At 40.0% G+C, this 27,502-nt stretch overlaps 1 protein-coding gene across 1 annotated transcript in view; it reads right to left on the bottom strand.

Moving 5' to 3' along the window:
- The window catches only part of zanl (zonadhesin, like), a 41,591-nt gene extending 15,046 nt beyond the window's left edge, over positions 1-26,545 (bottom strand). The window contains exons 1-27 of the mRNA XM_034569344.1: positions 26,262-26,545; positions 19,877-19,902; positions 18,996-19,145; positions 18,572-18,837; positions 17,565-17,649; positions 17,334-17,486; positions 16,186-16,353; positions 16,005-16,102; positions 15,827-15,899; positions 14,886-15,581; positions 14,595-14,788; positions 14,295-14,436; positions 13,967-14,211; positions 13,497-13,645; positions 13,193-13,321; positions 11,648-11,783; positions 10,977-11,118; positions 8,271-8,467; positions 7,885-8,023; positions 7,638-7,754; positions 6,858-6,982; positions 6,143-6,288; positions 5,262-5,405; positions 3,954-4,061; positions 2,740-2,909; positions 2,017-2,219; positions 66-210 (exon numbers count right to left, since the gene is read on the bottom strand). Of these exons, the coding sequence (XP_034425235.1) occupies positions 66-210; positions 2,017-2,219; positions 2,740-2,909; positions 3,954-4,061; positions 5,262-5,405; positions 6,143-6,288; positions 6,858-6,982; positions 7,638-7,754; positions 7,885-8,023; positions 8,271-8,467; positions 10,977-11,118; positions 11,648-11,783; positions 13,193-13,321; positions 13,497-13,645; positions 13,967-14,211; positions 14,295-14,436; positions 14,595-14,788; positions 14,886-15,581; positions 15,827-15,899; positions 16,005-16,102; positions 16,186-16,353; positions 17,334-17,486; positions 17,565-17,649; positions 18,572-18,837; positions 18,996-19,145; positions 19,877-19,902; positions 26,262-26,545 (4,630 nt within the window). The remainder of the gene's footprint in view (positions 1-65; positions 211-2,016; positions 2,220-2,739; positions 2,910-3,953; positions 4,062-5,261; positions 5,406-6,142; positions 6,289-6,857; positions 6,983-7,637; positions 7,755-7,884; positions 8,024-8,270; positions 8,468-10,976; positions 11,119-11,647; positions 11,784-13,192; positions 13,322-13,496; positions 13,646-13,966; positions 14,212-14,294; positions 14,437-14,594; positions 14,789-14,885; positions 15,582-15,826; positions 15,900-16,004; positions 16,103-16,185; positions 16,354-17,333; positions 17,487-17,564; positions 17,650-18,571; positions 18,838-18,995; positions 19,146-19,876; positions 19,903-26,261) is intronic.
- Between the last annotated feature and the right edge of the window lie 957 nt (positions 26,546-27,502).

Here is a 27,502-nt window from a genome sequence, read left to right as displayed (position 1 = left end):
GTGTGTGTGTGTGTGTGTGTGTGTGTGTGTGTGTGTGTGTGTGTGTGTGTGTGTGTGTAGCATACCCTGAGGGTGGCATTTATATTCTCCATCTTGTAGCTGGCAGCTCTCAGTGGTTGGTTTACAGCTGCTGTTGTGACACTGGATGAAACCTCCACTTTGACATTCACACTTCTGCCCACAACCCTCTACGTACCAGTCATCATCCACCTTATGAACACACATAATAATGCAAATAATACATTAAGAATCCACAAACAAATAATTGCTCATTAACTGACCAGCATGATATTTTCAAGATCAAAACATCTTTGTGCAGAAGCTTCCACCTGTAGCTCGTATTTTGTGTAATACTCAAACCATCCTAGTATAGTAGTATAGTATAGTTTATGCACGTATAATATTTATATTTTCAGCTGCCCTCTCCAAAACTATTTACGTTCGACCATGTCTAATTGAGTTTCTACAAAAGTAACCTACAATGGTAAATGTGTTTTGTAGGAAATGTAATGACAAATTAATGAAGTTCTATGTTTATTAATGATGGCAGAATCACTTGCAGGAATAGGGAATGGGCTATGAGACAATTCTTTGGAAATAACGTAAAAAAAATAAACATATAACAGTAGACTAACGTTTTCTATCCTGCTGTTTGTCTGTCAGGTCACAAAACACACACAAAGCTGTTATGTGTCATTGCTGACCAACATCGATGACTGTCAAGAAACGAGAAGTAGACTGTGAAATATTCGACTTTCCAGGAGGAGTGGACAAATCCTTTTTTTCCTCTTTGTTGAAATAAAAAAGTAGCCAGTGGGGGAATGGGCTAAAGGGGATTTCAAACACCAATCTCAATATTATTACAGCTGGAAACATGCAGCATAACTGCATAAGTACCAAGGACAAATGCTATTGGATAAAGTTAGTGCTCTTTGCTTTCACAAGACCGCACTGTAACAGAGACAATGTTATGCTGGCAAGATTTGTGATGAGCAAGCTGAAAGCCAAGAGGCTGAAACCTCATTCAGAGGGAGAATTTGCAAAACAGAGTCAGTTGGTTTTGAGGACCGATTATTATATGTTGTTCATCTGTTGCCGTTTGAATGCTTTGAATGAAGTACAAGCAGATACTGTAACACAGTAAGGTCTACTACCTACACCTATCTCTGTCAGCTTTATCACATTTGCTCCTTTTGGCCACTTTTCCAACTCATTCATTTATGAGCAGATGACGGTGGCCCCAGCTCCTCCAGTTCAAGATATGTCTTGGATACATAGCCCATAATCGCCCCTGATGTCTGTGTCAGCAGTGTGTGGATAGGATGTATGATGAGTTGCACTATATGGTGCCGAATGGGTGAATGTGACTTGTTACTGCTACTACTGGAGAAGTGCTATATAAATGCATTCAAACAAGATATTTGTTGGCTTTTCTGTATTGCTCTTACTTAACTTATATAAAGCACGTGTTCATGTTTGACCTGGAGGAGCCTACAGCAATAGCACAGACAGTTATCAATCATTTGGTAAATGAACAAAGGTGAACTTGTCAGGAGAAAATTGAGTTGGTGTCAAAAGAGGGTAAGGTCAAACAAAGAAAACATATTTCAGTGGAGTGTGGTTGATAAAGTGAATTTTTCTTTCTTTACACCGTTGAAATGAGTCATCGTTAGACGACTTTTTTGCATTTCCAACACTCTTGATGTGATGAGAAGTATGAAGTTGTGGGTTCAAAAATAAGGAGGTGTTAGGTTCAGATCAAGTCATTTCAAGTTATGCAGTAGACTGATTGACAGTTTCTTTCTCACGTCAACAACATCATTAAATATTCCTCGTTCACTGTGCTGTAATCATTATTTGCTTGGTTTCTGATACCTTGTATCTTGTTCTGATCATGTTATGTAATATTTCCAAAGTTCTCTATGAAGCCATCCAGGTTTCATTATATAACCTCAAAATACTTTAAAGTGAGAGGGTTTGTATAGATCTAGTTCAGGATGTGTTGTCGCCACTTACAGGGTGATAGGTTCCGCTGGTGTCCACACAGCCACAGTCTTTCAGTGCCACACACTTGTCATTGCTGAGGATAAAGCCTGGTTTACACTGGCAGCCCTCGACACACACATCCTCACAGCCCGGAGGTCCAACCACACCCAGACACGTCTCTGGACACGAACTGGCACACAGAGAGTAGGAGCTGTTGGGGGGACAGTCCAGGGCTGCATGGACAAAGGCAGGGTGGAAGAGTTGCATGAATTCAATGTGGGTAGGATAGAGACAAGGATAGATCAAATTGACAGAAGAAATAGGACAGGGATGTAAAGATAAATGTCACATGACGGTAGATTGTTGGAGCTTTTTAAGATCATTGCTGAGGTGGTGCAGTGGTTAGGCTGTATGGTACAAAGGGATTTACTAAATGATTTACACATGGTTACTATTGCAGCCTCACTGAATGGAAGTGTGTGAATGTTGAGATCAGCATTGAACTTTCAGATATTGTGGATGTTCAGTTGACCTTATTCATACAATTGTTAACAGAAATTAATAGTCTACAGCTAAAGCTAGTGGCACTGCTTGCAACACTTTGTCGTCCCTCTGTGCTTATGTAATAAAAGACAGTGAATACATTTGTAATGGCTCTATTGACGCTGCCTTAACGTGCCCCAACCTGGAGCTAAAGAGCCTCTTTTGAAAAAACAAATGTAAGTTTGTCGCATTAAGCTACTGAAGACTTACGGCAGAAGGCTGGAGTCCTCCACGGGTGGACTTTGGCACCGGCGTTCTGGCAGGCATCAGTGTAGGCTTGGAGCTGGTCACACAACACATGCTGCTGACCATTGAACTGACACATGTCATACACACAGCTCTGGAAGAATGGAGTGGGATTCACCACACTGATACACTCCCTGGAAAACAGACAAAGACTAATCCAGTTTGGGGTGGAGAAGGCAGATGTTTCAAACGCTGCCAAAATCTCAGGGGATGACAGAAAGAAACCAAAGACAGAAAAGAGGTGCAGAACAGCAAATGACGTGTGGTTTTACATACCATCCCATTATTGTCACTCAACTCTTTCCTTGTAAAGATTACAGCTGTAAACATTTACAGGAATGCATGAAACCATCCTGAATGACCCAAGATTGTGTGCTCTCAAATTTTCATAGGTTCAGAGTCCATTGACTTTCTTGTGATATTCCGAGAAGAAGCTATAAATGCAATCTAAAATATGATAGTGAACCAGATAATCTTTGTAAAGATACCACAATGTGTCCAACTGAATTGTTTTTAGACACATCTTTCAAAATAAAACACATGTTGTCTGGGCAGCTGTAAAGCTGGTACAAAAACAAGTATACAATCTGGTACACACCCAGTGCTGACACTGCTCATAAAAGGGCGCTTTCGTTCTTCTGATATCGATTTAAGGTGAAAAGCTAAAGTTTATACAATAAAATAAACAGATCTGATTATGAAAGATTTTCTTGAAACCTATGTTAATATACTGTATATATAAATGGACCTTACAAGAATAATCATCGACTTTAACATGAAGAAATTGAAATTGGAGGGATTTGTAATTTCAGTGATTTCTGAGTTTAACTAGGTAAATGTAGGACATAACACTAAGATTCAATTTATTGTCAGAAATATGTACATTCCTTCAAAATAAATGCTTTCTATATTAATGTTTTATTAAAGGGTCAAGCAACCAATATATAAACTAGAAATCTCTGTCTGCCTGTCTATCTGTCTGTCCTTTGATTATCTCAATTCCCCGTGGGAGGACCCAAACAAATGCAGTGTCAACTGTGATAGTTTTGGACGAGCAGCTCTTGAGATTTACTGAACTGAACTGCACACCTCATCAGTGCCATCAGTGCATTTTTTGTCACACACACATATTGATGGTTTACAGCTTTACATAATAGCAGGTTTTTTTATTTTCTCACCTAAAGGGTCCAGCAGGGTCTTTAATTTTGCCACATTTGTCTGGTTTCACCACCTCAGCCTGTAGTTCTGGATCACAGTCTGGGTCAGGTTTAGTACCTGGAACACACCTGAACAAAAGAAAAAGAAAAAGCCAACAGGCTCATTAAATTATAAAATCAACAACAAATTCTGTTTCATTTATCCCTAAAAATGATAACACAAAGAGTTTAGACAGTTGGTGTTTGGTAATTGAAAACATGATATTTTTTAGCAAAAAAACATCTGCTGTAATAGTATTATTTCTCATCTTCTGCTGTGGCTCAAATGGCTGTTAGCTGGAGGGAGCTAGAAATGTGACACTTAACTTTCCATAATTGGAAATTATATATATATGGGCTTTCCCTGGAACTCAAGCCCAATCGGCCAACTGCGTTGTCTTTGCTTAAACACGCTCATTGCTGCTTCTTCCTTAAATTCTTTTTTCAATTGAGCTGCTTCCATTTGCTGAGCACAAAGAGATTAGAACCTGCAAAATGCTGCTTGTAACTATGTTAGATATTTGTTTTTATTGATACAGCAGAGAGTTTAGGAACACTTGACATGTAAGTCTGCAAAGAAGACCGTTAACTGCAAATGTAAAAAGCTGATTTCGCAAGAAACAGCAGCAAACATCACCGTGGTATGAACCTGAAGAGAAAACATGTTGGTCGGAATATACATATCTGAAACTGGGATTGTCATCACACACATAGAAAGAGCATTTCAAATAAACTGTAAAGGGTCAAATGTAGCTTTTGTCATTTTATCCAATTAATAATCGATCAATCGAAAAAATAATCCACGGATTAATCGGTTATCAAAATAATCATTTCAGTCAGACAACTCACGTTCAAACGTTGATGCAACAGTACAACAGGTTAGTGTTTGGCGTCTACTTAATCACTGCCCCCGATATGATTACATAGATATAATGGGAGTGATGATCCAATACTTGTAACCCCCCGTCGGAGCCTACAGGTGGATGCTGGGGTGAGGGAGGGGCTGAAGCAACTGGTAGCAATACTGACGCAGAAGCGGGGCAAGCAAAGGGGGTGATGGGAAATTCCCTCTGCTTAAATAGACCGCCTAATAAGGTGGGTGTGTATTATAGATGATTGTGGAGAGTGCGGTATGTCATGTGGTGTATGTCACATGATTGGAGAAGCGCAGCTCCAGTCGGCTGCCTGAACGAGCTCGCGGGCGTCGCTCCATTAGTTGCAGCCCTAAAGTGAAGTCCATTCTCAGAAATGTTCCGGTTACATTGAAAAGATGGACGTGTGCTAACTCACGATTCATCCTCATCCTCTTCAGTCTGCCAGCTGTTCCCGAAGTCATTGGCGTTTCCTACCAGAGTGCCATCTGGTTTGGTGAAGTCATTGCCTGGGTTGTCATCGTAGTCACCACAGAGACCACACATCTGGGCATTGTAGGAGCTGAAGGGCCGAAGACACAGATAACAGGGGATTAAAAGATGAAGAGGAATGTTGTAAGAAGACTTACAAGGACAAATACCGTTTAGCCCTTTAATGGATTTCAAGAAACAAATAGATAGAACATAGAAATCTCTGCTCCTATCAATCAGGGCATTATCAATAGAGTCTGCAAAATACAGCCAAAGTATTAGGAATTAGGCATGTTGCAAGGATTTACTAAAAATAACAGATTTGCATGACCTTTAAACTACATCTTGCACAGATGTTCATCTGATTTCTTAAGCAGTTTTCATAAAATATACCTCTGCAGCTGTAACAGCATAAACTGATATTAAACTCTGATTTTCAACAGTTAAAATCAGATTAATATTGAAGAAAGTAGAAGTAGAATTCCACTTGGTGGAATTTGAGTGAAACAAGGTCAAGATTTTCATTATTTCAGAAAAAAATGTGGAGTGAAAAAGAATCCACAGTTATGTAAAATTATGCTTGTATGTGTTGTGTGAAATTATCTTAAGTGTCTTTAAGTGTTAAGATACAACTGTTTTAAAGGTATTTTTCCATAAACCCTAAACACTGCTGGGAAAAATGTATTGGCTTTTTGACGCCATGCTTGATAGATTTAGTAAACTAAATGAGTTACATTTAGTTACTTAGTTCCTACTTTAGTGTTACTGGTTATTACATAGTGTTTGTCTGTGTCGCTTATTACTTCTTAAACAAATCTCTATACCAACCTGGGAACTGAGATCTGGGCGTAATGGTTTCCATCCCAACGCACCCGAAGACCAAAGGGTGTCTGCAGGGTGATGTACTGACCAGCAAGGCTGATAGTCATGAGAGGGGAGGGGGAGTGAGGGAGGGCCACCCGCACTCCATTTACCTGCCGGAGGGATACAGGACGTATGATATAAAACACCATGTTAAACAGAAGCTATAGCTACAGGTAATGTTTGCTACAAATTTAATTAAGAGTCTTGTCAGCTTTTCAAATTTGATACATAACAGGTCATATGGCAAGTGGATTAAAGAAAACAGCCTGCAGGGATTAGGATCCTTGGATGTCTTGTAGGATAAGACGAGAAAACAATGACACTGACAAGACTTGTTTGATCTGTGGAAGGATCAATCAAAAAAGGATATGTAGGAAGACGGAAGATGGATTTGGATTTCTAGGATTATGGAATAAAGAGAATAAAGAGATAAAATTCAAAGAACAAGGATCATTTCTAATAAAAAAGGTGATGACATCAAGGGATGAGCGCTTAAAGTTGTAATTTCACTAGAGCAGAGGATGAAGATGGATATAGAGAGAGTGCTACAGATGGTGCGTTTGTTTGTGTGCGTGTGTGTGTGTTTGTGTGAGTGTGTGTGTGCGAGCCCAGTCATCCTCTCGTGATAAAGGATAGGTACACTTCCATACACAGACGTCATTGTGTAAATGTTACTGACCAGCGTCTTTCTGGCCTTCATCAGTGTCACAGTAATTCCATTCACAGTGACATAGAGTTTCCTCAGGTACGACACACTTGACACTCCTCTCGCCTCATTCTTCCCCTCCACTGAGAACCAAGGACCTGCAAAGGTAGCACAACACCATATTTATAAAGATCGAGTAAAATCCAGCACGGCTTCGGCTCTACCAGGTTGCCCTGCAGTGTAGACTACACAAGGTTTCTCTGACGTGTGCAGTAAAGGCAAAACAATTCAGTTCACAGTCTGATTTTTGCAGCAATTAGATTTCATAAACATTATGTACATAAAAAACCTATGCAATTATATGAATGTAAAATGTCCCAAGACCCCACAAGCCTTTAAGATAGATGCCACATTTCTCAGAGAAGTCAGAGTAATGACCACAGAAATATGACAAAAATACAGTTGGTGGGTAGTAATTGAAAACATCAGCCACATTATATTTGTGCAGATAATACAAACGTTTTAGCACTTGTGCTTGTATTATGAGGTTGTCATTTTCTATGGTTATTTGAATTGATCATTTACTCGTAGTTGTACATCAAACTTTACATGATCATGTGAAGTACACCTGCGTGTATCATCATGTTCAGAACTTTGCAATAATTACAGGAGGTTACATTGGGGGGATAACCAGAATATGTTCTGTGCTCGTGTATATTTGGTTCTTTGGTGAATACTGGGTGAGTCTCTGGGCCTGAAGGAAAAAAAGGGTTAAAAAGACGCTGAGGTGCAATGGAAGGAACATGTCCCTACCTGTCTTGTTCTTGCATGTTCTCGCCAATGTGTAGGTGCATGTTCCCATAAAGCTGAAGAACTTCTTGTCAAATGTGTTGTAATGAGGATCTCCAGAGACTACACAATCCTGAGAGCCTGACAGGGGGGGGGGGGGGGGGCAAAAGAACAGAGCATTAGACTACAACACCGAGTCAGCATTCAGTTAACACAGTATCACCCATATCCATCCAACACATGTGTATAAGGACAATAGTTTTAAACGTACCAGTGGGATAGCAGCCCAACTCGCCATCTTGGAGTTTACACTCATTCATTGGGGGGCATTCAGAGGTCACACAGGTAACATTTTGAGCATCACACCTACACTTCAGCTTACAGTCCTGCTCATAAAACTCCTCTCCAGGCTGAGACGATCACAAATTGAAACTGGGTTAGCAGGAGGAGGCTTAAAACAAAGGTTGTCAATTAGCAATGAGAAATATAATGAGTTCAGTATGGTAAATGCAGAGCAGGCAGCTTTCTGTTTTTAATATTGCAAATGTGTATTTAAGAAAACTGCATGTCACATTGTTACAGACTAAAATATCATTAAAAAAGGTTTAAGGACACATCCACATACAAATGCACATGCACAAGCACTTCACTGTGTACCTCATAATACTGGTCGTTGGTGTATTGGCAGCCACATGCACTATTTTTGACACATTTTCCGGCACTCAGGACATAGCCAGGATCACACACACAGGCTTCAGAGCAGGGCCCGTCACAGGAAGGAGGCTTCCCAGTGCACGTCTCCTGACAGGGGTCTGCACAGGGCTCATAGTGGCTGTTGGGGGGGCAACTCAGGGCTAGGGGGAGGATTGGAGATTGAAGTCAGTGAGCAGATTGGAATATAGGCATAAAGCTGTTTTTCCTTGATGGCAGTAAAACTTTCATGAACAGAAATTTATTTTTAGGTTTGTTTGAAAAGGTGCTGAGAGGCACCTAACAATTGGGGATGAGTGAACTTACTATTTCTACACTGACTGGTTTTCATTTAAGGATAAATAAACTATTCATCAATACACATATTAGACAGGAATCAAACACCTTCTGCATGTGGGATACATTTACCTGCGGACTAAGCTGGTCTGAGAAGCAGAGGCATTTAAAAAAAATAATTTATGTATTCTATAATGTTGTTCTCTTATCTGTTTTGCAATGAGTATGGTCTGCCTTTTCATTATTTGCTAACTTTGGTTATTATTATTACTATTATTATTAGTATGAGTTAGATGGCTGTCAGACAAGTATTTGCTCATCACTCCCATCATATCTGTGTAATCATATGGGGGAGTGATTAGGTTCGAGCCTAGATGCCAAACACTAAACCTGTTCTACGGCTGCAATAAACGTTTGAGGTGAGTTGTCTGACTGAAATGTTATAGTCAGAGTTGGAGAGGCAAAGTAAAATAACTTGGTTGCATTTTAGACAGGCCCTTATTTGGTGCAAATATGGCTTTAAAATCCCTAACCGAGAAAAATGAAAGAGTTAAGTTAATGCTGCCATCTCCTGGTACACCTTCTTATCACAACACCATAAAATCAAATGACAAAAGCATCATAACAAAGTGATAAGATTTATATCACACCCTGCACATTCCAGACTCATTTACATAAATATGTTACTTGCATACAAAATTGTCAAAAATATGGTACCTAAACACTACAATAATCTGAGTGGGAAACTCAGCCCTCTTTCACCCTTTGTGAAACCGCAGGCAAGGAACCTTAGAGTCATTTTTGACTCTGCATTCAATTTGACAAACAAAACTCTGTTGTGACAGGCATCCATTTCCAACTTTGAGCCTTAGCATAGGCAAACGCCTTATTTTCATTCAAAGACTGTGAGAAAGTTATCCATGCTTTTACTCCCTGTCAGTCAGTCTTCCCTGTCACACCTGCAGTATGTGCAGAACGCTGCTGCAAGGTTGCTGACTAGCTTCCAAAAGCATGAGCATATTTCCCCTGCACTCGCCTTCCGCCAATGGCTCCCTGTCAGTTTTAGAGTTCATTTTTAAAATTGTGCTATTTATTTATTAAGCTCTTAATGACTTGGCTCCCTCCCACCTGTCTGAAGTTTTAATTCCCTATAACCCACCAAGGTCACTCAGGTCCTCTGACTAGTCACCAGTCACTTCTGGTCGCAACTAGGGCTCGTCGGAAAGTCAGGGTCGACCAGTTTGTGGAACAAACTGCCCCACCACATCAGAACTGCCGTCTCCATCGAGACATTCAGAACACAGCTCAAGACCCACCTCTTCTCTTTGGCATTTGTTTTTCGCCTTGATCTCTGCCTGTATGTGTTTGTACGTGTTTGTTGTTTTAAAAATGTTAAAAGCTGTCCTGGCTCCTAAATGGTGGAATGAACAACCCACTGGCATCAGGACAGCAGAAAGTCTACACATCTTCCACCGCAGGCTAAGGACATATCTCTTTATACTACACCTTGACTAAGAAAATTATGTCTAATAACCAATAAAAAAATAAAAAAATAAATTTAGTTGCACTTACAAGTCGCACTTGTGGTTTGGCTTTTGAAATGAATGTACTTACATGATTCTTGCTGTTCTAGGTTTGTACCCTCATAGTTAAATGCACTTATTGTAAGTCGCTTTGGATAAAAGCGTCAGCTAAATGAATTGTAATGTAAAAATGTGCTATATAAATAAATTGACTTGACTTGACTAAGTAGTATTAAGCTGCTATTTATTAGCTATGTCTCTGTTGATGTATTGTCTTTGGTCACTGTCTTGTTTTTCTGTTTTTTATCTTGTGATGTGTTAAATGTCATTCTAGAGGACAACAATGGAAATAACACTTCAGCCTTTAATGTGTTTTATCCTCAGTGAGTTTTAATGTATGCAATAACTGCAGTGCGGTAACTGTTTTTCCCATCTTAAAATAAATTCAATGAATCAAGCATTTTTTGGGTTTCAGCACTAAGATTTCTTTCCTTTTTCACAGGAGACTTGAGAGTCATCTCCTGTGTTGCTGGGTTGTTTCAATTTTGTTCCTGAACTGATTTAATCCTTATTAAATAGATGTATAAGTATCATTTTTCTTTTTAAAAAGTACTGACACAAAAGCTGCAGCTGAAGGACTTTGGTTGTTTTCAATCCGTCCAATCCTATTCTTCCGAATGCCTAAGTATCCTTGGGCAAGATAGTGAACCCTCAAATTGCCCTTTCTTATAAAGAAAAGTGCTGCACAAATATGCATTAATGCGTGTGTAAATGGGTAAATGTCAAGAACTGTACTGTAAAGGGCTTTGAGTGGACTAGACTAAACAAACATATCCATTCATTTAATACTCACGGCAAAAGGTTTCATTCCTCCAGGGTCCAATGTTGACTCCCCGGTCCTGGCATTCATTGACGTAGGCTTCAATTGCTTCACACAGAATGGGCTTGGCTCCATCCAGCTCACACAGGTCAAAGATACAGTCTTTAAAATAATTCTAAAGACACATGAAGCTTTGAGTTAATTCTGTTTCCCCATTTTATCTTAGAAATGTAATCCGTCAATTTTGTGACTTTACATTCATTTGTGTTGCAGAAGGTTGAGCCAAGGATCGCCATTCATTTCATTTTACAAATTATTGTAATAACTTATGGTATGCCATTAGTGACTGGTCCATTCTGTATTACATGCAATAATCTTTATCAAGAGTTTTGTAGCAGGGTATCTACATTTTTCTTGTGGAATTTATATTACACAAATCCACTTTGCTAGTTGTTAGTTAGGTGGATTTCCTGTGGTTGGAATAAAAGAAAATGTAATTGTTGCTTGCTTTGGTCCACAGAGGGATACCATCTCAAACTGAGCACTAGAAAATGTCTCAGCTATTTTAATGATATTAGTCTTCTTGTTTTTTATCATATATGTACAAAATAATTCTCCAAAAAAAATCATCAGAGGGAACAACTTCACATCTGTGTGTACTGCATATGTTTGTGCATTTGTGGTGTGAATGAGTGTGCAGTTACATTGGGGATGACTCTGGGGTGGCATACAGCAAAAGGACCGTCTTTGTCCAGCAGGATGCCACAGTATGTAGAGCTCTCATATTGCTCCTGCTCTTCATCACACCCTGGAATGGTGGTGTTGGGTTTCGTATTACACCTGTTAACCCAGACAGTCTGTTAGAGAAGCTCTGTGTCTAGTTCGTTAGTAATGGATGCTCACCAAAATGCTTTTTATTGAGAACCGTTATGATGTTTGGACTTCTCAGTTATCCAGGTCATGGTATCTTCAGTCGTACGTGTGTACATAGGCAACTGGACTTGCTTAAGTTTCTTGAAGATGATTCACCTCTCATCCAAGAGGCTTCTCTACTTTGAAGTGACGAGTGGGAGCTTCGTCAGTTAGAACTGAAGTTACCATACGTACACATGTCTTCATTGTGCAATATTTATGTAACCAAAACCCTAAGCCTGAGAATTTAACTTTCTTTGTTCGCCTGTCACTAAATGGGAGAACTTAAAAGCATGAGGAGGGAGTTAGAAATCCCAGAAAGCATTATCATTGGACACAAACTGAGTAAATGACCCTGAGTGCAAAATGAGACATCAAACAGTTTGAACGGTTTTACTGGGAGAAAAAAAGGAAGGTTTAGATGTTAAAATACTGTGATATTTTTTTTTTTACATATATTTAGCACATAACACGAAATAATCTAGAAAATTCCTCCCGAGAAATTTTGAATGTGTGCCTAGTGCTTGCTGCCGGCTAGAGAGAGACATTTTATAAAAGCTGCATGTTTATAACATGATCCAGGTTGGTGAGAGAGAGAGACTGTGCCAATTTGAGAGAGAGAGAGAGAGAGAGAGAGAGAGAGAGAGAGAGAGAGAGAGAGAGAGAGAAAGAAACTGTGCCAGCTTCCTTTCGGGTTTCCTGGTAACTTCCTATAACTATCTGGGGGGTTTTATTTTGAAAATCCAGCCTCAAAGCATAAAAGATGTCACTTCCTGTCGCCAGCAGGTGGCACTGTAACGATAAATATTGACATATGGATCTGATCAGGGCGGGACTGTGATCGTGTGAAAGAAGTTTGAGGCTGATTGGACAAATCACAGAGGAGTTAAAAATAACTTCATTTTTACGCTGATCATTAGGTGGCGCTATCACCTTCACTACGTACAGAGAAATAGATCTGTTCAGGTCGGGGCTCTGATGAAGTGTGAGCAATTTGGGGTCAATTGGACAATGCACAGTGGAGTTACAACAACTTCATTTTCACGCTGATCAGTAGGTGGCGCTATGACCCTGGGCCGCTGTGACTATTAAAGTATATTTGCATATAGAACTCTTCAGGGCAGGTTCCTTATCACAAAAATGAAGTTTGACAGTGATTGAGCGGAAACATGGAAGTTACAGCTACTTGAAGCCTCTTGGCGAGTCATCAAGATTCGCCACCATGCCAATCAGTGTGGCACCACTAGGCATAATTAACTATTAACACAGACATTCAAACTGGGACCTTTAGCTCCAGTAAAAGTATGAATGTATGCTTCTATCCCTGCAATACTCACTTTGGGTCAATGTTCCAGCTGTGTCCAAAGGAATTGACATTGTTGGTCAATGATCCATTTGGCTTACGGAAGTCATCTTTGGCATCTCCATTATAATCTCCACAGAGTCCACACAGTTTATTCTGAAAGCTATTGATTACAAGAAAACCAGATACCTAGTGATTTGTGGAAGTGAAGGCAACAATTTGTTTAAAACTGTAATTTGCTATTTCTCAACCATTGTTTGTCAATTCAACCAAGCACTAGCATTGTCACTGATTATCCATTCATTTAGAAACATCCATTAACAAAAGGATTCACTCACTCTTTGATCACTTTGATGTCCATGAAGTGATTTCCATCATAGCGAACGGTCACACCAAAGTTTAAGGACACAGTGTAATGCTTTCCTGACTTGAACACAGACACACCAGGGGCCAGAGTCACCGGCAGATTTACATTGGTCCCATTCACCTGTATAGGGAAAGCATTGCCCTAATGAGCGATTACTGAGGAAAAATTGAGGAGCATTTTTTTTTAACTCTGTGTATAGAATTTACAATTACGAATTATACTCCAATGATATCAGTAGCTGGAGAGGTATTGTTGATATGTTTATATGACAATAGTGATTGTTTTCAATATGAGGGTTAAGGGCAGAGGATGTCACACCCTGTTAAAGCCCTATGAGACAAATTGTGATTTGTGAATATGGGCTATACAAATAAAATGTGATTGATTCATTGATTGAATATATGATCCTGTTTAAGAGTGTTAGTTCCTCTCATTTCTTACCTGCACAGTGCCCCCTTTGAGAATGGAGATCTTCACCATGTACACATATACATGTACGGCCTTTATATAGGAGATGGTGGGTGAGTTATAGCGATTTTCATTGTCAGCATGGACCTCAAAGTATGGCAGAGCTGTTTTGTTGCAGGGTTTAGACATCAGATAGCTGCAGTTGCCCATGAAGTTGTACCTGCGTTTGTCAAATGTGGTGTAGTGGGGATCACCAGATGCAATGCATGTGGATGTAGCTAAAGGAAAAAACAATAAGAAACTTAGATGACACATTTCAAGTTGCAAGCACCAAGTACTGTAGCAATTTATGAGGCATTACCTTTGGGATAGCAGCTTCCAACACCATCAATGTTGCGACACTCCTCAGTTGGGTCACAGGAGTTATCAACACACTGTAAAGTATAGTTTCCTGCACAGCGACACAGCTTTGAGCAGTCATCTCCAAATAAGATCTCGCCAGGCTAAAACAAAATTGAATGAAGGATCAATATTGGTGATGTGAACTGTATCAGTAAAAGTACATTGTACAACCTTCTTGTTTACTATTTATTACTTTGTCATTAAATGTTTTTAGCCTAAAAAGCACAAGCATATTGTAATATAAACTCCAACATATAACCTCATAGTAGTTATTCTGGTCATCCAGACAGCCACATTTCTCCAGTGGCACACAGCGCCGCCCCTTGAAGACAAACCCTGGTTTGCAGAAGCAGCCGCTGATACAGGATCCAGAACAGTTGGTGGAGGGCTCAATACAAGTGGGGATACAAGATGGGCCACATTCTATATACTCTGCATCAGGTGGGCATGGGTCTGTACAGCAGAAAGAAAATGAACGGGTTGCTTGACAAGAAAGATTGAAACAAAGAAACAAATGTCAGTAGAAAACTTTCAAAAAGACATGTCATACTTGGTGGCTTTGTAGTTGGTTTTGGTGTAGTTGGTCCTGGAGTTGTTGGTTTTTGTGTAGTTGGTCTTGGAGTTGTAGGTTTCGGCGTAGTTGGTCCTGGAGTTGTTGGTTTTGGTGTACTTGGTCCTGGAGTTGTTGATTTCGGTGTAGTTGGTCCTGGAGTTGTTGGTTTTGGTGTACTTGGTCCTGGAGTTGTTGATTTCGGTGTAGTTGGTCCTGGAGTTGTTGGTTTTGGTGTACTTGGTCCTGGAGTTGTTGGTTTCGGTGAAGTTGGTCCTGGAGTTGTTGGTTTTGGTGTAGTTGGTCCTGGAGTTGTTGGTTTTTGTGTAGTTGGTCTTGGAGTTGTAGGTTTCGGCGTAGTTGGTCCTGGAGTTGTTGGTTTTGGTGTACTTGGTCCTGGAGTTGTTGGTTTCAGTGAAGTTGGTCCTGGAGTTGTTGGTTTTGGTGTAGATGGTCCTTGAGTTGTTGGTTTTTGTGTAGTTGGTCTTGGAGTTGTAGGTTTCGGCGTAGTTGGTCCTGGAGTTGTTGGTTTTGGGGTAGTTGGTCTTTGAGTTGTTGGTTGTGGTGTAGTTGGTCCGGGAGTTGTTGATTTCGGTGTAGTTGGACCTGGAGTTGTTGGTTTTGCTGTAGTTGGTCTGGGAGTTGTTGATTTCGGTGTAGTTTGTCCAGGAGTTGTTGGTTTTGGTGTAGTTAGGCCTGGAGTTGTTGGTTTTGGCGTAGTGGGTCCAGGAATTGTTGGTTTTGGTGTAGTTGGCCCTGGAGTTGTTGGTTTTGCCGTAGTTTGTCCTATAGTTGTTGGTTTTGCCGTAGTTGGTGGAAGAGGAGTTGTTGGCTGAGCTATAAATGAAAAATAAATATAAATATAAAAATCTGTTGACCAATTTGTGTTTCTGGTGGTGCAGAGAGTAACTTGAATTCTCTGGTCAGTTTCTCACCTTTGCAGGCCATGATACACACAGCATCAATGGCAATATCTGTCTCAGGAGTTTCTCCAAAGGTACCCACAATTACAAACTGGAATACATGTACAAAAAATGTATTCATTTATTAGTTAGTTGGTGTAAACCTGTGTGGACACACATACAGATATAATGAGACAAACTTAGCACTAATATTTACCTGAATAGCAGCAGTTCCCAGGTACTGGACTTCTGCAGGCTTCCAGCCTTGACCCTGGTTGCCCGTCCTGGTAAAAAGAGTTGGTCCAACGTTTCCATCTGTGTATAAAGAAAAACGTTCATGCTTTTCTTGTTTTTATTTCTTTCTATCTATGCAAATAATGATAAATGTTGTCTTTTACTTTCGGTGATGGTGTGGACAGTGAGCTGCATGGTGGTGCTGGTGCCATACAGGTAGTAGTGGAAGAAGAGTTCCACACATCCTGAGTAGGGGGTCAATAGAGGACTTCTGATCTGCGAACTGACTTGAGGGATGGCCTCGGAAGAATCCATCAACATGTAGGCACCAACTACAAATTGAATGTTCAAAAAATAAATGCCATTCAGAATAAAATAACAAAATAAAAAGATTGCAATAATGTACGTAAATTGCATTTAACAACCAAAGGGCAAAAATTGAGAATGGTAAATTTAACCTTTTTTTTTTTCTTCAGTTGTCTTATTCTATGTATTACGGCAGAAAGTAACACATCACAATTAGATTTTTGCCCAACTTTATTTTAGTACAAGATGGTTTTGAGACTAGAATTACCACCGAATGCTTGAAAGCATCTACAGCTTTTCATATTACAGGAAAACAAATTCACAATCTCCCCTTCTGTTCTGTTTGAATAATGGAAAGAAATATGTTTTGCAAAATATGTTTACCATCCCTTATGTTCATATATAAATTACCTGTTATTGCTATTGCAAATACCTATTACGACAGTATGACAACAAAGCAATTGTCAATATCAAGGTTTCATTTAAGTGTAGTGCAAATTTTAAACAATTTCCACATTTCCAAAAAACTGGCAAAAAGAAAATGTGAATGAGAAAGAGCTGGACCTGTTTTATCTAAACTATAATCACTATCATTCTATCCAATTAGAGATTTTTCGGAGCATTAATTCTTGAGTTATGGCCAGAAACATGTTTGGCTACAGTAATTTTGACTTCCAAAATCAAGTGTTTGAATCCGAGTGAAAGTGTATGCCATATTGAAGATAGACTCTTGAGACATTCCAGAGATATTCAGGTATTGAATTCATGAGAATGAAATGGACAGACAGATAACCTGAAGATATATTGCGTGTGGTCACAGCTGCCGTGTTCGACAAGACATAAATACCATGTAAACATGCAGGAGAAAATTAAAAATTGATTTTCTGCATTTTCTTTTCAATAAATATAAAGATATCTGTACTTTAGTCTTCAATGACTGCTGCTGCTCTGGAGTATTTAAAAAAAAGAAGGGTTTTCCAAACAGACTTATAAAAGAACCCCTTACTTCCAGGTTTGGAGAAGTCATCATCAGGTCCGGTGCCAGGAGTGTCTGTTGGTCCAACCCACTGCTCAAAGCCAAACACATCATTATTCTCAGTTTGTGTTGTCCACCCACACAGGTCACCAAGAGAGTCGAAATCGCAGCCAGAAACACAAGCTGTGGACAAAACGATCAATCGGTGAGACAGCAATATTTGTTGTGTGTGCATGTGTGTGTGCGTGTGTGAAAACTCACAGGGACATGCTCCTTCAGTAATAACAATGTTGTCCAAAGCTGAATCACAGGAAGAGGAGAAGCCTCTCTGAGCTTCTAACACGATCTAGAGACACAGAGAGAAAATAAATCACCCTAAAGCCACAAGATTAATGCTCATAGTCACTTCTCAGGTTGCAAACCTGTGTGGAAGGAGCACCTTGAACATGCCTTCATTCACATTTTCTTTTTGCCAGTTTTTGGGAAATGTGGAAATTGTTTAAAATTTGCACTACACTTAGATGAAACCTTGACTATTGTCAATTGCTTTGTTGTCATACTGTTGTAATATGTATTATCAATAGCAATAACAAGTATTTTTACATATGAACATAAGAGATGGTAAATGGTAAGTTGACTGTTTTATATTCCACTCTTCTAGTCTAACCCTAACCCTAGACTAAGGAGACTGGGATCAAACCACATATTAATTGTGTATTGGACTGGCATTACAGTGGATGTGGAAAAGGTTTTTGTTATTCTGTAGCTGTATCTCAATGTTTAAATTCTGATGACAGAATTTGTATTTTATACCAGTGTCAGAATATAATGAAAAAGCAACTGTACGCATGAGAATTAATGCTACAAGATATTTCAGTAAAATATTTGTTTCCCTCCAATTCTCCAAATTATTTAGGAAAATAAACAATTCAGTTTCTGTCAAAGCACTGCAGATGTGTGATTCTCGATGTTAGCACAACTGCAAACAATTGAATATAGGAAAAGTATATATTTTTTTAAGTTGATGTAATGATAAACAGTTTCAGACTTAAATGAAGTGCATCTGTCTATAGACTGTATGCTATTTAGGAACTTTGTCAAGATTCCACACTTTAATAGTAAATTCTAAATGAACTATAACATTTTTCAACTAATTTTTCTTCTCGACCAAATAACCTTACGGATGTTAGTTGCCCCCTTTGCCACCGTCAGCTATACTGTAAGTCTCCATTCTTTATTTTTAAAGCAACATCTACAATGACACTTACAGTGACGCTCTGACTACCAGGTTTGGACACAGTGATGGAGCTCTTCAGCCAAGACGGACTCTGGATTCCGGTCTTTTTCCAGACCTCTTCCTCTGCATTGAGCCTCTTGACCAGAACCCTTAACACATTCTGATCATCTGAGCCGTACATGTAGTATCGAAACTGGACACAGATCTGAGAGGCCGATGATGAGAGGGCTGGGCTCAGCAGACGAGCTTTCTGCATATTTGCAACATTGTCACACTCATGGTAGATGAAGAATCCATCTGCAGACAGAAATAGACAGCATCTGTGACATTTGATCCCAAATCAGAATTCAGTGTATCCACCCTAGAAATCGAAATTCACCTTAATCATGGCCTAGTCAATAAAGTAAATGTACAGAAAGGAAATATTTGTTTTAAACCACAAGTTCAGGACTGACTTCCATCAGGGTAGTCTCCGCTTGGTCCGGTTCCCTCTGTTGGGGTTCGACCTTTATGTCGGGTCCAGTCACTATTGTCTGCGGTGTCCTGTATGAACCTGCAGAATGGGTGACTGTCCTGGTTAAAGTCACAGGAAGTCAGCACTTCAGCTGGAGAAACACAAACACAACACACAGACACAGACAAATGGATATTACAGGCTTAGGGGTGAAGAGCAGCAATTCCATGTCATGTCGATGCAATATCATGTCGTTTACCACTAATTGGTGGTTATTGTGATGTGAAAGTGATACATGTGTGTTTTCTCTGTGATATGGGGCTTGGTCAGAGTGTACCCTTCCGGTCAAACAGTGTATTCAGGTAACCTGAGACACATTTATAGCTATATCTGTATCTACATCTACATCTCTCGCTGTCTCTCTGTCTCTATAAATATATATGTATATACATATATGAAATATATTTTATATACATATATAAACACACACACATAGCAAATTGTGAAAGTGTTTGTTTATCATGGATAGTGAAGATAAGGAGCTGTACAGAGGTAAAGTCCACATCATCTCAATGACAATGTAATAGAAACAGTGCATTCCCAGCTTAAATCAAAATAACTTAACTTAACTATTAAATTAGTCAGCCATTTAATAAGTGTGTCTAAGTCTTTTACTTATTTGTTTTTAGCCTGTTTTGCCTATTGTATGCCAAAGGGTTTGATTTGTGGACTCATCTTAAGCTTACTGGGTGGCTCTTACTATTCTTTCATTTTGGATGTATCTTCTCTTATTCTATTGTTGTTTTATTGGTTCTGATTTGGGTTTGATTTGAATGTGTTTTGAAGAGTCAAACAATTTCTTGGATGATCAACACAACCTACCATCTTCTCTTTGTGGGTTCTGCAGACTGTAAAAGATAAGAAGACATAGGGCAAGATTCAAGTTAAAGGTGAGTTCAAAGTTATAGTAAGGTGCAGACACGTAAAATGGCCATGAAAACAAATGGTAAACCAACTTGTAAAGACTTATCTGGTCTATCTAACCAAGGCCACATACTATTTCACATTGTGACCCTGTAACCTTTCTCTAAAAGTAAGTACAGTTAAGACTTATCTAGTCTTAATAACCACTCAAAGTGATTTTCACAAATTTACAGAGCACTTCTCTATGCATTGCTTTTTCTATTACACATAATTCGCATTCTGACACGACAGTGATCAGTGTCTTGCTTAAGGACACATCGGCATGCATACTGGAGGAGCAGGGATCAAACCATCAACCTTTTGGTTCATGAATAACCTGCTCATCATCCTGCGCCACAAGTTGCTCACTTTAGACATCAATATATAAATATTACCACGGTTGAATTTATTTGAAAAAGTTTAAGAATCGAGTTAAGTCCAGAGTATAAGAATATAAATTTACATGAAATATAAAGTGTAGATTTACATGAACTACTGTTAGATGACATAACAATGAATGATATTACGTAATTAAAAAAGATGTGATCCTGTGTTTACCAACCAAGACCACATACTACATCACATTGTGACCCTGTAACCTTTCTCTAAAAGTAAGTACAGTTAAGTCTCCAAAAACTAAAAAAAGCAAAAAAAATTGACATTAAGTAAGTCTAAGAAATAGTTTACATAATTAGATTTATCTTAAATTATGAATTAATTTAGTATTTATTTATTATACCATCCTAGGGGACTGACTTACCTGTGCTGTGCCCAGCCTGCTCTGCAGCCACACATCCATAAGAGCAAAATTTGAAATGGTAATGTGTCCATGGCTAACCATTAGTTAGATGAGAAAAAGACAGCAGAGACAAGAACAGAGCTCTATATAGAGGGCTCGGATGGGTCAGGGGAGTGCTGTGTGGAAAACAAGGTGGATGTGTTGGGTGGGTGGTGTGGATGCTGAATTGCTGCCTCACTTGATGTTGCAAAAATGTGTAAATGAGTAACTATGAGTGATAGGGACAGGGTGTGTTCTCTGTGGATGTGACTTTGTGGATGCATATCTGAGCCTGTGTGTGTGTGTGTGTGCCTTCTGACCTCTCAGCAGTTCACAGGTTGGGTGGGGATGCCCATCAAACACTTTATTCTGAATAAAAACTTGTACTTTAAGACATAATAAAGTTTATTGTGTTATAAACAGAATACTTTGATCACATGGACACACCTTTTCAGCATGTACTGTACATTGAAAAGGTTTTGCCGTAATCATGCAAAACCAATATTACCGTCTGACTAAACATACAGTGACTCAAGCCTTTTATTAGGCATCCGTGTCTTCTGTAGACCATCAAAATTAATGGACTGTCATCGATGGACTCCAAGCAAAGGCATATCACACGTATACAAGTATGACCTGACAGCCCTTACTGTCATTCTGTATTAGGCACAGTTGACCTACTGCAGCCTAGCAGTGCTAGTTTAAATGATCCTTACACACAATGACAGGACAAAAACATCAGTTGACATTCATTTTTATTGTGGGGATAAATGTTAGCTAATATGTGGTTGTTCAAAATCAAAATATGACCATCAGTCCAGGCAAAAAATGCCTCCCAAAGCAAATTAAGACATTAGATATGTGACAGCTGAGCTCAACTATTTAGAATGTCCAGTAATAAATAAATAAATAAATAACTCCTACATGTGGGTCATTAAGACATTTACATTATTTAGCCACAGCTTGTTCGGTTTATTTGTTTGTCAACATCAGCAGCCTGAGCAACACAGACATACAGACAGGTGAGCTTTTATGTCACAGACAGGTGAACCACGTGTACCTATAAAAAAGGAAAAAACAGACAGGATGACAAAAGAGATTAATGTGCACATATACGAGACTAGAAAAGTAAAATTTAAATTTCATCCGTTTACCATTTACATCCAACCAAATGTCCACCTTAGCAGATGGGACATGGAGCAAACTAGAAAGACAAAATTCACATCATAGAAGTTTTTCTCAAATAAGGTTTCTGTCACGTTTTTTATTGTTATGTATATGTTATTATAGGTATAGTTGCTATTTTTAATTACTTTTTCAATATAATAAAAATGGGGAGAAACATCATGATGACAGATGAGAATCACTCTGGCTCCAAATTACAAGATCACAGCATTCGTATCTGAGATATTTTGGCTTTATTTCAGAATAGTAGACGTTACTCCGTATTGAAACTTCGTTGTGAAACTCCGTGCTGTAACTCGGGACGTTACTCCTACATTGGCCGACTGTTGTAACCGACTGTAAATATGTGGCTGGTCTTCTATAGCGGTATCCAAACATAACGTGACTTTCAGCTGTGTTTACCAGAGAGATTGTAAATGGACCAGAATGAGACCGGTGAAAGACCCCAATTCTACCACATTTATTAAAACAAATGACTGAGTAGGTTAAATTGGGATTCCCCGAAAAAGGAAGTTGTAGTAAAAGACAACTTGAAAATGTAAAAAAGAAAGTAAACCATTTCAAGCAAAAAGAAAGCTTACAGTATGTGTGTGCAGAGGACAGAGTAACGGAATAGAGTATGTGTTCTTGTCAGGACACGTGCTGCAGCATTTTGGACAAGCTGCAGAGTACAGTATGTGTGTGCGGGGGGCAGAGAAAAGGGAAAGATAGAGACTGAGAGTACAACAAACACAGAGCACACAAGAAACTCAACAAGTACATACACAAACACAATAGTATCCCTGTCTTTCTGTGTAAAAAAAAAGAAAAAAAGAAAAAATATGTGAATCTGGATCTGGACTCCGCTCCTCCTCCTCCTCCCTATGCTCCAGTACCAGTGCAACAACAACATCAATCTCCACCAGATCAAGGAGGACAGCCATCAGTCCCCCCACCTCCACAACCATCTCACCAGGCGGAAGGAGGCGCTAGCGATGATGAGCGATGAGGTGGACAACACCCTGATTCCACCACAGGTAGTAAGACGCAGACATCAATCAATCAATCAATAACATTTTATTTGTATAGCCCATATTCACAAATCACAAATTGCCTCATAGGTCTTTAACCAGATGTGACATCCTCTGCTCTTAACCCTCAACAAGAGTAAGGGAAACCTACTAAAAAACCCTTTTAACAGGGTAAAAAGAACATAGAAACCTCAGAGAGAGCCACATGTGAGGGATCCCTCTCCCAGGACGGACAGAAGTGCAATGGATGTCAAGTGTAAAGTAGAACTGTCAGGATGCGCAAAATGGCAAACGTGAACCCAAAAGCACGACACTTGAGCAGGTTTAGGGAATAACAAGAGTTCTGGTTTAATGGAATGATCAGGGGTAAAAAACCAGGCAGACAGTCAGAGATAGCAAGCAAATCCGATAGGGAGCAGGCAAAAGGGAATCCAGGGTCCAAAAGGTAGGTCAGAGCAGTGATCAGGTAGAAGAGTGAAACAAGGGATAACGCTGGCAAGCTAGGAAAAACACACTAGACGATCTGATAAAGAACAGAGGAAATGGGCCGGTATATATTCACTGGGTGACTGATGACTGATGGAAAGCAGGTGAGTCAGGGGGTGGGGCAGGTAATGAGATCCGTGGGAAGAGGTGATGCAGAGCAGGGGGGAGTGGCTGAATTCTGAAATGACATGAGAATTAGTACATGAAAAACAAGATAACAGAAAATGAAAATGTTATGAGCTGACTGAGGTTGTGACAAGAACATCAGCAAGATAAGGGTATTTGCAGCATTGATTAGAATAAACACTTTGTAGCATAACTGAAGGTCAATGAATTGATGGATTATTGTCAGTAATAGTCGAGTATCTGAGGAGAAATATTATATATCAAGCAGTCTTGTTGTAATCATAGTCTATGGTCAGCAGCCACCACAATCGTGATCTACCATCAAGATCGGATGCCACTATAGTCCACAGTCATTGTCCACTGCCGCCATTAGGATCCATCATCAGCTGCCACCTCGATCGTGGTCCACCACCATTATCAGATGCCAACACGATAAAGGATCCGCCATTATTATCACAATCAGCCAGCACGATACAGAATCCGCTATACTGGATCCACCATTACGATCTCTGATACACGATCCACAGATCATAATCCACGATGTGGCCACAGCTGCGGCCCTGGATCTGTGGACGATAAGGCAAAGGGACTCCAGGGAAGAAGTCAAGTCAGTAACATGTATTGATGAGATATGAATTTCTTTGATGTGATAACGATTGAGAAGAGGAAGGAGAAGCTGGAAAGAGAAGCTCTGTGTGTCATGTGTCCCCCGACCTTCTAGACCTATAGCAGCATAACTAAGAGCAGGTCTAAGACAAGCCTGGACCGGCTCTAACTATAAGCTTTATCAAAAAGGAAGGTTTTAACTACTCTTAAACGTACAGATGGTGTCTGCCTCCCGAACTGAAAGTGGGAGATGATTCCACAGGAGAGGAGCTTGATAGCTGAAAGCTCTGGCTCCTACTCTACTTTTAGAGACTTTAGGGATGACAAGTAAGCCTGAATTCTGGGAGCGCAGTGCTCTAGTGGGTTGATAATGTACTATCAGCTCTTTGAGGTATAATGGTGCCATATTGTTAAGGGCCTTGAAGGTGAGGAGGAGAATTTTAAATTCTATTCTAGATTTAACCGGAAGCCAGTGTAGCGAAGCTAATACAGGAGAAATGTGGTCTCTTTTCTTTGTTCTTGTCAGGACACGTGCTGCAGCATTTTGGACAAGCTGCAGAGTCTTTAACGACTTACTGCTGGAGCCTGATAATAAGGAATTACAATAATCAAGTCTGGATGTAACAAAGACGTGGACTAGTTTTTCTGCATCTTTTTGAGAAAGGACATGTCTGATTTTTGAGATATTACGCAAGTGGAAAAAGGCGGTCCTAGAGATTTATTTTAAGTGAGAATTAAAGGCACAAATTGGAATCGATCTGAAAAATAGGATTTAAACCAGTTCAGGGCGGTTCCTTTAATGCTAATTAACTGTTCTAGTCTCTGTAATAAAATATTATGGTCAATTGTGTCAAATGCTGCACTAAGATCTAACAGAACGAGGACAGACACAAATCCCTGATCTGAAGCTATTAGAAGGTCATTAGTGACTTTTGCCGAGGCTGTCTCCGTGCTGTGATTAGCTCTAAACCCAGACTGAAAGTCTTCATATACATTACTTTCCTGGAGAAACTCACACAGCTGATTGGCTACAAATTTTTCAAGGATTTTAGACAGGAAGGGGAGGTTGGATATTTGTCTGTAATTGGCTAAAACCTCCGGGTCCAGGGTGGATCTTTTGAGAAGGGGTTTGATTACAGCTAGTTTAAAGGACTGTGGTACATATCCTGATGATAATGACAGATTGATTGTGTTCAGTAACGTACTATCAATTAGGGGCAGAATTTCTTTCAGTCATTTTGTAGGAATGGGATCTAAGATACAAGTTGTTGGTTTAGAACATGAGATTATTTTGGTCAGCTGATCAAGGGTGATCAGAGAGAAGCTGTCTAAATAATTGGTAGGATTCTCAGCTGTTTCTGAGATTTCTGTTCTTGATAGGGTATTAGTGCCAATTGAGGGCAGGAGATGGTTGATTTGATTTCTAATAGTTATCATTAAAGAAGGTCATAAAGATATTGCTATTTAGGGATTGAGGAATACTGGGTTTGGTGGAGGTGTGACTCTCTGTCAGCCTGGCTACAGTGCTGAAGAGAAACCTGGGGTTGTTTTTATTTTCTTCTATTAGAGTGGAGTAGTAGGCAGCTCTTGATTTGTGGAGGGTCTTCTTATATGCTTTAACACTATTCTTCCAGTCTAGGAGATATTCAACACGGTTGCTGGAGCGCCACTTCCTTTCTAGCTTTCTTGATCAGCAGCAGAATCATCACCAGGACAAGACTGACAACGCCCAGCTGACAATGTTATCAGCTTTCACAGGTCCAAGTCAGAGGGGAGGCAGAGGAAAAGGACAAGGTCGTGGCCATGGAGGAAAAGGGAGAGGAGGTCAGTATGACCCATATCTATAATAATTATAATAATAATAAAAAAATTATTTAGAGCACTTTTCATGATACTCAAAGACATTTTACAACATTAAAAGTTTAGCATAAAAAGTAGCACAATATAAACATAGAGCACATATCAAACATTCACATTGAAAGCAATTCTAAAATGGTGAGTTTTGATTCGAGTTTTGAACATGGTAAGGTCAGTGCAGTCACGGATGGCGGTTTGGCAAGAGAGTTCCAGAGGGAGGGGGCGGCTACGGAGAAGGCTCTGTCGCCCCACGTACGGTGCTTGGTCCTTAGTGGATGGGAGAGGAGTTTGGCGAGGAGCGGACCTGACGAGATGGAGTGTGGTGATGGAGGAGGTCGGTGAGGTAGGAGGGGGCCTGATTATGGAGGGCTTTGTGGGTGAGGAGAAGGACTTTGTTTTCGATGCGATGTTGGACAGGGAGTCAGTGGAGATTCTGGAGAACAGGGGTGATGTGGTCATGGGATTGGGAGTGGGTGAGCAGGTGAGCAGCGGAGTTCTGGATGTGCTGTAGTTTATCAAGTATTTTGGATGATGTGCCATAGAGAATGCTATTGCAATAGTCAATTCTGGAGGTGATGAAGGCATGGATCAGAGTTTCAGCAGCAGAGGAGGAGAGTGAGGGTGGAGACAGGCTATGTTTTTAAGGTGGAAAAAGGAAGTTCTGGTGATTTGGTTAACGTGATGTTCAAAAGAGAGGTTGCTGTCAAACAAGACTTCGAGGTTGCGGATGTGTGGGGAGGGAGAGAGTGGAGTTGTCGATAGTGAGGCAGAAGCTGTGACTGTTTTTAGTGAAGGATTTGGGACCAATGAGGATTATGTCCAATTTGTCACAGTTTAATGTCAGTGAGGCTGTTTGTCAGGGGGGAGTGAGTAGCAGTGATGATGGATTTACTGTATTGGAGATGTAGAGCTGGACGTCATCGGTGTAGCAATGAAAGCTCTTTATACCTTAAAGAGCTGATAGTACCTTATCAACCCACTAGAGCACTGCGCTCCCAGAATTCAGGCTTACTTGTCGTCCCTAAAGTCTCTAAAAGTAGAGTAGGAGCCAGAGCTTTCAGCTATCAAGCTCCTCTCCTGTGGAATCATCTCCCACTTTCAGTTCGGGAGGCAGACACCATCTGTACGTTTAAGAGTAGGCTTAAAACCTTCCTTTACGATAAAGCTTATAGTTAGAGCCGGTCCAGGTTTGTCTTAGACCTGCTCTTAGTTATGCTGCTATAGGTCTAGAAGGTCGGGGGACACATGACACACAGAGCTTCTCTTTCCAGCTTCTCCTTCCTCTTCTCAATCCTTATCACATCAAAGTAATTCATATCTCATCAATACATGTTACTGACTTGACTTCTTCCCCGGAGTCCCTTTGCCTTATCGTCCGCAGATCCAGGGCCGCAGCTGTGGCCACATTGTGGATTATGATGGTGGATCACGTATCAGAGATCGTAATGGTGGATCCAGTATGGCGGATTCTGTATCGTGCTGGCTGATCGTGATAAT

The sequence above is a fragment of the Hippoglossus hippoglossus genome, chromosome 18 (assembly GCF_009819705.1).
Source record: "Hippoglossus hippoglossus isolate fHipHip1 chromosome 18, fHipHip1.pri, whole genome shotgun sequence".
Lineage (NCBI taxonomy): Eukaryota > Metazoa > Chordata > Actinopteri > Pleuronectiformes > Pleuronectidae > Hippoglossus > Hippoglossus hippoglossus.
The sequence above is the reverse complement of the archived record's forward strand: the minus strand, read 5'-3'. Positions and strand labels throughout refer to the sequence as shown.